Source organism: Chenopodium quinoa, unplaced genomic scaffold (genome assembly GCF_001683475.1).
Source record: "Chenopodium quinoa cultivar QQ74 unplaced genomic scaffold, ASM168347v1, whole genome shotgun sequence".
In the NCBI taxonomy this organism is placed as follows: Eukaryota; Viridiplantae; Streptophyta; class Magnoliopsida; order Caryophyllales; family Amaranthaceae; genus Chenopodium; species Chenopodium quinoa.
In genome coordinates this window covers 2,277,010-2,287,381 of record NW_018744066.1, presented here as the reverse complement: position 1 = coordinate 2,287,381, position 10,372 = coordinate 2,277,010, and the positions used below count along the sequence as shown (strand labels likewise).

The following is a 10,372-nucleotide window of genomic DNA, read 5'->3' as shown; positions in this document are numbered from 1 at the left end:
CATCCACTAACGTCGAAACTCGAAAGTTATGTGTCATGTCAACTACAAACCTAGAAAATATTAAAATATTGCAACATAATTCAATAATAAAAAGAATGCCATCATATTAACGTGATATGTTAATATGAAGCTCGACGGGTTAAAATATAGATAGCCCAATAGCAAAAAATTTCATAACCATATATGGTAGATATCAGCAAAGAAAACGGGCAAGTCCAAAAAGTTAACAGGAAAAAAAAAAAAAAAAAAAAAACATATTGGGTCTAAAACTCGAAAACCCAAAACCCCAAAAACATCCGTAAAAAAAAAACCCAAATCGTCGCTTTCATCGGCGGCGACGGAGCAAGCGGAATAGTCGTCGGAAAACCCTTAACTCGCGATTCTCCGATGAAAATGGCGGTTTTCCGATCACGAGCATGGCTTTCAAGAGCCTTCAGTTCTCTCTCCTCCAATCCTCTTCGGGTTTGTGTCGTCGGCAGCGGACCTGCCGGATTTTACACTGCAGAGAAGGTAATTACTTAAAATTAGTAAGTTTAATTACTGATTAATTCTCATTCTAGGTTTTCTTAATTTCCTGAATTAATTGAAAGTTTCATAGAATTTGTCTGTTAATTTTGTGAATTTAGATGTTGAAAGCTAATGAGAAAGCTGAAGTTGATGTATTGGATCGATTGCCAACTCCATTTGGTTTAGTTCGTTCTGGTGTTGCTCCTGATCATCCTGAAACTAAGGTTTAATTTATTTATTTTACTTTTTTTTTTTAAGATTCTAATGTTGGTATTATAATGTTCAATTGATGTATTTTCTGATCATATAATAAATTTTTTGTAATATTTAATCAACAAGTGGTATGTATGGTAATCATCATCATTTGGTTTTTGTTAGAACTCAATTATTTCTATAAATTAGTACTGCTTTGATTCTCTGTTATATATGTGTGTGTGTGTGTGTGTTTTTTTTTTTTTTCCGAAACTTATTTTTTCTTAATATGAGACCAATGATATATTCCTTCCGTTGTTTTCGTGTAATATGGGGGAGGGTGTAAGAAAAACGGTGGATAAAGTGAGAAGAGAGTAGAAATAGTTGCTTGTAAGAAAAAGGTGGATGAATGGTGTAGTATGGGGTATAAGTATAAGACAGTAAAAAGTGTTGACCACCATTGGAATAACATAGAAGTGGGTAGAATAACACATTAACGGTAAGTGAATAGAGCAAAAAAGACCGAATCAATTAATATTTTTTTTTTATACAGAATTTTATATGAATACAAGGTGTACATTTGGTAAAATGATTGCTTTCAATTGCTTATATTACCAGAAAAATTGCAACAGATTGTGATTAATCAGTTTAGCCGGGTTGCGAAAAACGACCGGTGCATGTTCTTTGGAAATGTAAATCTTGGGGCGTCTGTGTCACTGAAAGAGCTTCGAGATTTATATCATGTGGTGAGCTTTGCTACAATTTGCTGTCTCGCGGAGAATTTCACTTCATCCACTCCATTTTTTATTTTATGGAATATCTGTGTTTTGGTTTGGTTTGGTTGGATAGGTCGTGCTTGCATATGGCGCTGAAAGTGATCGAGTTCTTGGTGTTCCTGGAGAGGTATATTTTGTATGAGGGGTGGTGTGGTGTTTTTGTATTCTTTCTAAATATTCTTTATATATTTATTGTGTGGTGTTTTCTATAGGATTTGAAAGGAATTTACTCTGCTAGGGAGTTTGTTTGGTGGTACAATGGACATCCAGATTGCAGAAACTTGGCTCCTGACTTGGAGAGTACAAATACAGCTGTTATTCTTGGCCAGGTACATCTGTAAAGTTTTTGCCTTTTGTGGATCCTCTTTATATTTTGTTAATCATTTAGTATACTGAAATAATTTTGCAAACTCTTGTTGTTATGTATGAGCAAGATGTTGTTGCAGATGAATTGCATCATTTGACTTTTTCTTTGTCTATCATAAGAAGTCAAAAGCAAATGTAATCATGAACTAATTTGGAATTTGCCAATAAGAGTTATTCCATTTTATACTATGCTGTACTACTGGGTAGTGAGGGCACTAAAGTTTGGATATATCTTTCTAAAAACTTATCTTGGAAATATCACATACCTTGCAAAAAAAACAGAATAGATGACCTGAAATCATAGAATTAGCAGGTTGTATTGCTGCATTAGTTTGGCGAGCTTCTTAGACAGATGTCTCTAGATGATTAATATTTTTCTTATCTTTGAGTTGGTGAACTTTTTCTACAGAATTTCTAAGGCTAAGTGATTTTTATATTTGCTAACTGGATAGCTTGTAAACTAGTACGTAAAGTGTTATGGTTTACAATTATACAAGCGTAACATTACTTAAGTTTTTGAAGGTTAGGCTGCTCATCTAAATGCATATGCTTAAGATAAAATTTAATAATTCTTCAAATAAACCAAAATATCATGTTCTATCTGCCGAAGCCGTGTTCTGACAACCTCGGCTTGTTATCCATTTCTTGCACTTGACCCTTGCATCGCATTGAATCTTTTTCGACCCTCTTGAGACAGGTTCTGCAAGAGGTTGAAACTTGAAAGGCTATAGTACATGACTACATATATCTTAATCTCATTTCCTTGTTGATTATTTCCGCTGCTGTTTATAAATCAGAGAGATTGAATAACTTCTCATCCATCCAGCTGCAACCTGATTGACAGAGCCGCGAAAATTATAGCTGAATTTTGATCAATAAATTTGGTCTTCATGGGGTATATTCTGTTCTGCAGGACCTCTTTGCACCCCAGCTATGCCTTTCAGCTGCATTTGAATTTCTGCATTTGGTCTTCATGGAAACCCTTGTATCCGCTGTCCTGCAGGACCCCTACTCACTCCAGTGCATAATGATCATTGACAGAAAAGGATACATCCACAAAAATATATTATTCATAAAGAATACGAGGAATTAGGCTTTTGGGAACAGTGTCTGGGGGGTTCACTGTAGTTACTAATGAGATTTCAGGGGAATAATAGTAAACTTGTTGACGTCTGTTCAATCCACTATGGGATTGTTACAGCTGTTGAGACATTATATTCTCCTTATTCTATATGATGTGTAATGTAGAGACCCTAAGAGCTCTATGCTGCTAAAATATGATCCATGCCTAGTTATTCATGTTTCTTTACTCAAGTGATTCTCTACATGTGTATCTATACATGCTGAATTATGTTTTATTTTTCTGTGTTTGGACCATGACATCACGATTAACAATGTGCCTTTATTTACTTGAATATATCTGTCTAGGGCAATGTAGCTCTTGATGTTGCAAGAATCCTCTTAAGACCCACGGCTGAACTGGCAACGACTGATATTGCTAGTCATGCATTAGGTGCTTTGGAAAAGAGCTCAATAAGGTTTAATCGTTACTATATTTCTACTTGACCGCAAGTTATTGGCACATTTTCCCCTAATTTATTGTTTAAATTCAATTGCAGGAAAGTGCATTTAGTTGGAAGGCGTGGTCCAGTACAGGCCGCTTGTACTGCAAAAGAATTACGTGAGATACTTGGTATGTTTCCATCTTGGCATTCCTTTTTTATGATTGGACTTGGTCTATATCTTTAGATCTTTGAGCCTTTTGTATTTAGTCTTTGTTCCTAAGTAATAATCTTGTTATTCTGGATATGATACTCTGTTTATCTGTTGAATTTGTGTCTCTTTTTAGTTAGTCTTTGATCCTAAGTAATTATCTTGTCATTCTGGATATGATACTCTGTTTATCCGTTGAATTTGCGTCTCTTTTTATATTTGATGTCCAAAAATTTATTATTGTCGTAAACTTTAAGTTGCTTTTACTCTAAAAACTAGTTCCGACTAATATAGGACAAGAGGGAGTAGCATTCATAGTGAAAATTGCATCATCTTAACAAGTTTACACAACTGTGCATTGAAAATGTAGAACAACATATACAATTATCAAAGTGGTTGTCCTTTTATTTTATGTGCACGTTTCAATTTGATTGCCCTAGTTCTTCTTCTTTAGATTGTTTTGCTCAATTTTACTAAAGGTAATTCTTTTTGGTTTCACAAATGACAATTCACATCACTTACTGTCTTACTGAGCTTGTAGTCTACTTTGACAACCATTTTGAAATGGAAGGAGGATATAAAAGATTCTAGAATGACACTTTTTCAAGAACCGGACACTGTGGACAGAATTAGTCACTAGGTCATCCACATGGTGCTAAGGCATGGAAACATCCCTGACATCATGGTATTTTAATTTGAAGTTGTATGTAAGAGAGCTGTGATAATAATTTCCATGAGTTCCAGCTTTCAGGATCTTTTAGTTAGTTTGCTGATGACAATGAAAGTTTATTTTAACTGTCCTTTGTCTGAATATTATCCTGATGTTAACAACCACCCCTTCTCTCTAAAAATATAATTAGAAACTCCGACGTTTATTCTTGTGATACTTTCCTTATTAGGGTACCTCATTTTTTTTCACAAAGTTTGTCACGACAGAAATCTATGTGTTTTAAAATTTATTTTATATTTTATTGTCATGCTAACTTTGTAACAATTTAGCTGATAGATATATAAACAATGTTTGCAGGGCTTAAAGATTTGTACATCAATATTGAAGATGCCGATCTTAGGAAAAGCCCAGTGGATGAGGTTCAACACTAGAGATATAAGTTTATTGTATTAATGTTTGAAATCTTGAATGCTTCTCTGATGTAGCCAATCTATTGTTATCTGGCTTGATGTGCTATTAGCCATTATATATTAATATATTTTTATTTATTTATTTAATTTTTTTTTAATTTCCATGCATAATTCTGGGGCAGGAAGAAATGAAGTCCAGTCGAATCCAGAGACGGGTGTATGAATTACTATGTAAGGCATCCACCTCAAGACCTATGAGTCCTGATGCTGATCAACGGGAGCTCCACTTTGTTTTCTTCCGCAAGCCAGACAAATTTCAGGAGTCAGAGAAGAGAAATGGGCATGTTGCTGCAGTTCGCTTTGAGAAAACAACTCTTAAAGGTAGTCTTCTTTTACCAACTCTATTGTGCTAACATTAATTTTTTTTTTTTGCTCATCTCTATTGTTTATATCTGTGCATTCAGGTACTCAATAATTTAATATACTCCCTCAGTCCCTCCATATTAAGGGGCCGTTTGGTTGGGGGTATTCAAGAAAGGGAAAGGGAATCAACTACCTTAAATCCCTTTGATGATGTTTGTTACACACAATCAATCATTCCCTTTACCCCTCCTATTACCCCATTTTCCTCTACTTTGATTCCCCCACCCCCTCTAGGGAATCACTCTTTCCCCCAAATCCCTCTTCACCCAACTGCCATGACCACCTTGTAACTACCTTTGACCAACATTGAAATCACTACCCAACAATCAGAACCATCGCCCAGAACCCTAGCCGCCATCACCATTGTTTAACCGCCACCAGATGTACCGCCCAACAACCATAGCCGCCGCCTTAGCTGCCATCACCATTGTTTAACCGCCGCCAGAACCATCGCCCAACCGTTGACACCACCACCATCAACCGACCCAACTTCACCGGCATAACCGACCTCTCAAATCGCCCTAAACCCACCGGAAAAAACCCACCCTCCTTGACAGCCACCCCACCAAAACCACCCTAAATACACCCTCCCCGAAAACAATTGCACCAAACCGACCTAAACCCACCCGAAAACCCATCCATGTGAACCACCTCACCCAATTCGACACAACCACCACCCATATCTCCAAAACCTCCAGATTCACCACAAATCCCACCCAAAAAACCCTATATTTCTCCATAAACCCCCCAAGTTACCCACAAACATCTAAAAATAATCCTTAACACCCTATAAACAACCAAACATCTAAAAATAATCCTTAACACCCTATAAACAACCAAACAACTAGATCTAATAAATAAATTTAAAAAAAAAAATTGAGAGAGAAGAGGACATTAATGGCGGTAGAGGGGAGGGAACCAGTGGCGGCAAGGGCAGGCGATAGGGGAGACAGTGGAAGGTCGTGAGGAGGGCGGTGGCTAACGTGGTGGTGGTAGGTGAAGGGTAGATTTAAGGGGTAGTGGTGGTTGTAGAAGGAGGAGAGTAGTGGTGGTTGCAAATGTGATTCCCTTTGTTTATGTAAAACAAACAACAATACAAAAATGAAGGATTAGCTTTCCTTTCTCTTCCTTTCCCTTTGTTGATTCCATTCCGTTTAATGTGTGCGAACCAAACGGCCCCTAATTGTATTTCCACTTATTCCTTTTCAAGATGTCCCAATTTCATAGCAACATACCCAGCAAATATCTTCTTTTTTTTTTTTTTTTTTTTTCCCCACTTATATTCTATAGTTGAGTCCCACACCCACCCACACACCCACTTTTTTCTCTCTACTACCTAACTTCCGTTAACACGTGCCAAGAGTATTTTGGCAAATTGGGACAGAGGGAGTAACATCATAGTATTACAGTTTTTAATGCAAATATGTGTGGATTTTAGCTTACTATAGTTGTGATTCCCTTGTGAACCTCCTGAAATACCAATTACATATGGTTCACTAATTTATTTAAAGAAGAGTGCTTGCATATTCTTGTCACTCAATTTAGGAATATTAGTGCCTGATGTGCTTCTGTCATTATGCAGTGGACTCAGGTAGACAGGTTGCAGTTGGGACTGGAGAATATGACGACATTGAGTGTGGGTATGTACCTCTAAAATGTAGTCTCTAATTTTTTATACAATCTAAGAAACTGTATCCCTTTTTTCCTAGGATGATCTTCTTTATGTAAGGGTTGTATGCATGTTTTGAGCTAGGTACTTGTCAAGCACTTTTACACTTTTCTCAAACCATCTGTCAGCTTGTAAAGGATTAGTTTTGCACATCTTGTCCTGGTGGATGTTGGGTACATAAGCAGAACTTTTGATCACTTGTCCCTTATCTGATTAGAAGCTATATTGCCCCAGAAGATAATGATTAGTTAGATGGGCCTTAAAAATCAGTTCTTGCAACTTGTTCCCTAATCCTTTTAATTATGGAACATGTCTTCATTAGAATTAGTTCTATATACAGTAATTTGCTTCAGGCATATAGGTTCCAATTGTTTTGCTGGAATTTGTATAACAGGAAACTATTTTTCCAATTTTCCATTGGTTGGTTTGTAAAAGGATGGAAAGCAATTTTCTTAAAGGTGGAAAATAGTTCTTCCAAGAAAGCATTTTTCTTTTGAGAGGAAGGAATGCCACATTTTTCTCCCTACTCCTAAATCCTTTCCTTTCCTCCCATCTATCTTCTGCCTTCCTTTCCCATTTTCCTCTTCCTCTATATTGTTTTTCTTGTAAGGCAAGTAGGCAACAAATAGTTAAAAACTATACTACCTCCGTTACAGGTAATGTGCAACGATTAGACATTTTCCCTCTCTGCTTTATGTCAACTCGTTGCACATAATCTGTAACGGAGGTAGTACTTACATGTGTTTTCTCTTGAAAAATTGCTTTACATGGAAAATAACTTCCGTGAAAGTGATTGTCATCAAACTAAAGGGAGGCATAGTATACTGAATCTTCTCTTTATCAGTTGATGGATTTTAAATGATTTCTTGTCTTGTACTCCATGTAACATTACATACCTGTGGTCCTTTATAACAAACTAGGTGACTTAGTAGACTAAATGCACAAGAAAGCAGAAGAGAGGATTGTTTGAGGGAAGTAGGCTGCTATTTCATTCATTAATAAAGATCAAACTATCAAAGCTTTCTTACAAGGAGGCTTGAGGCAACCACTCTCCCTAGTGCCTTTAGGACACAAGTCTCTACACCTGAAATGACTACAATATTCAACTGCCTAAGCAAGTTCCCACCTCCCTTTTTTTTATATGTACATACACAGCCAAAATAGGGTAAAGACAAGAGTAAGAAGGCTGGAGCTAGCTGTCATAATTTGAGAGGCTGGCTGCAGTAATTGGCTGCTCTCAATGCTTTGTGTGCGCTGATCCACTACCAGCTGCTGCTCCACTATCCCCTCCCTTAGCTTCTCCTGCTGCCTTTTCCTTCTCCTTCTTGTGTATGCGATCAAACCCTTAGGCTTGTTGCTCAAGGCATTCGTTGCATCTTTAACTCCGTACTTCTCCTTGCTAGTATGTAATAACCCTCTTATCCTATGATATCATATAGTTAGTTTCAGATTTTCTCTTAAGCCCTACCATGTAACTCTTAGATAGTGCATGTTTTCCCAGATATCCATGCCATTTGTCATGAATTCAATTAGGATCAAACATAGCAAATTCAGTAACCTCAATTGATATCTTATAACCTTGCATTACCCTTTTTGACAGGTTGGTGCTGAAGAGTATTGGCTACAAATCTGTGCCAGTGGATGGCTTGCCCTTCGATTCGCACCGAGGTGAGATGATACAACATTGATTGCTGTTTCGTGAGACTTACATGAATATATATTTTTTTGGTGAATATATGATTTAACCAGAAGCTGGATCACATTATCTTAGGCACATGACTTTACATTCCCTTGTGTTGGATGCATTTTTTGTAAAGGATGTGAAGCTTGATTTATTTAATTGGTAGGTGTTCTGTGAAGTGTAAAGTATGGAATTTTTATGTTAAATATATCTAAACTTAGTGGTTCCTGTTAAATTATGTATTTCTCAACTCTACTAGCCGATATTTTTGTTGATTTTCCAGCATAAAGATTTGATTGTGGAAATTACTGTTTAGAAAATCCATCAATGACTTGTCCACCATAATGGCTTAAACTTATATCTTACTGATGATTCTTAATCATAGGCGTTGTTCCAAACTTAAGAGGTCGAGTGTTGCAAGCTACTTCAGGTGATCATGCGCTGCTTGAGGGTTTGTACGTTTGTGGATGGTTGAAGAGGGGACCAACTGGAATCGTTGCAACAAACCTTTATTGTGCTGAGGAAACTGTGAGTGTTACCCTGTTTCTATTGTTCCTTGAAAACTTCTTAATATCTTGTACAGAGTACTATTATCATTGTCCCAATCCCTTATATTTAAAAAGCTGTTATATAATTTTTTTTTGAAGGAATGCTACAGAATCTAAAGTATTATTAAAACACATATTGTAGAAGGTGGAAAATATAATATAAACCATACAAACGTTCCAAAATAATTCCTTGATTACTTCTGGCTTTCTGCTGTCCGGATAAAATTTTAACCGCCCAATCTCTTATAACTAGAATGCCATTGTTTTGTTTAAAGACAATTTGTAATAGGTGGGTTTTTTTTTTTACACCTTGCTTATCACTCAACTTAAGCAGGGCCACAGGGGGCTTCTTTGGAGGCCCAATCATAGAATCCTTCCACTTTTGGACATCCCAAAATATTATATATGACGTGACCAACGTCTTTAGAAGAAGGGAGTATTGAGTTTGAGTATATGACTTGATCTCTTTATGTGTTATCATTGCTGAAGCTGTGTGGGTTTAATTGCATATCTGATTAATATCCAAATATGGCAGGTTGCCAGCATAATGGAGGACCTTTCCCAGGGACCATTAGCATCACTTTCAAGCTTGCAAAAACCGGGCAGGGAGGGGCTTCTTGAGTTGCTCGCTGATCGCAAAGTCACAGTACTTCCATTCAGTGCCTGGGAAAAGATAGACTCCGAAGAAAAGCAGCGGGGAGGTTTAAAGCACAAACCCAGAGATAAACTATCCTCTTGGCAGGAGCTACTGAAAGTTGGATCAGAATGAATATATTTTCATCTCACTAATTACCTATTTCCCAGAGGAAGAGGGAAATTCAGAGTTTTTTTTTCCCCTTAATTTATATACGACCATTTAGACTGTTGTATAGAACTACAATTTTGACTTAGTTAGCACTCCACACTAACCTGTTATCTTTGAATTTTGAAGTGTGGGTCACAGCAGCTTTTAGAATGCTCTGTCTCTCTATTATACACCAGAGTTGGTTATGACATATCAATTCGTAATGCTTAATCATTGATATTACAGAGAATAAATGGTATCTGATCTAGGATCCAATTCACAATTGTTTGTTTGGCAATACAACATTGTCGTGTATTTTAATTATGTGTTTATTTATTATTATTATTATTTTTTTCATGAGAGAATCGAGTTATAATGGATTCTGCTATTGACTGGATATCTGTTGCTATTTTAGAATTGCCATACTTAAAGATATATACTAGTACACACTATATCCATTTCATGCTGTATTTGACTGAAGTTATCTGAGATTTTTGAACTAAAATTACCTACAGAAGTAATCTGATTTATGCACCTGAATTTACATATGTAGACACGTTTGTAGTTATATATATACAGGTTCAGCAACTGATCAATAATTTCCCAGGCACGCCATCAAGTATGGTATTTGTA

At 36.5% G+C, this 10,372-nt stretch overlaps 1 protein-coding gene across 2 annotated transcripts; it reads left to right on the top strand.

The window, feature by feature from the left end:
* On the top strand, positions 1–10,015 carry LOC110690987 (NADPH:adrenodoxin oxidoreductase, mitochondrial). 2 transcript variants are annotated; one of them, XM_021867913.1, is made up of 13 exons: positions 1–510; positions 627–731; positions 1,332–1,445; positions 1,549–1,602; positions 1,688–1,804; positions 3,270–3,379; positions 3,461–3,534; positions 4,582–4,643; positions 4,817–5,015; positions 6,640–6,697; positions 8,327–8,394; positions 8,793–8,935; positions 9,491–10,015. In XM_021867913.1, the coding sequence occupies exons 1-13, from the start codon at positions 388–390 to the stop codon at positions 9,722–9,724; spliced, it is 1,461 nt and encodes a 486-aa protein (XP_021723605.1). In that variant the 5' UTR covers positions 1–387; the 3' UTR covers positions 9,725–10,015. The 2 variants fall into 2 exon arrangements, with proteins under 2 accessions (XP_021723605.1, XP_021723606.1); XM_021867914.1 differs by having other exon boundaries at positions 6–510; positions 1,318–1,445.
* The last annotated feature ends 357 nt before the right edge of the window (positions 10,016–10,372 follow it).

What these genes read in the sequence shown, in the direction of transcription:
- LOC110690987 (XM_021867913.1), top strand. Translation starts at nt 388, where the DNA reads ATGAAAATGGCGGTTTTCCGATCACGAGCATGGCTTTCAAGAGCCTTC. An exon ending in GATTTTACACTGCAGAGAAG is followed by an intron (nt 511 to 626) that starts GTAATTACTTAA and finishes TTGTGAATTTAG; the next exon opens with ATGTTGAAAGCTAATGAGAA. An exon ending in AGAATTACGTGAGATACTTG is followed by an intron (nt 3,535 to 4,581) that starts GTATGTTTCCAT and finishes CAATGTTTGCAG; the next exon opens with GGCTTAAAGATTTGTACATC.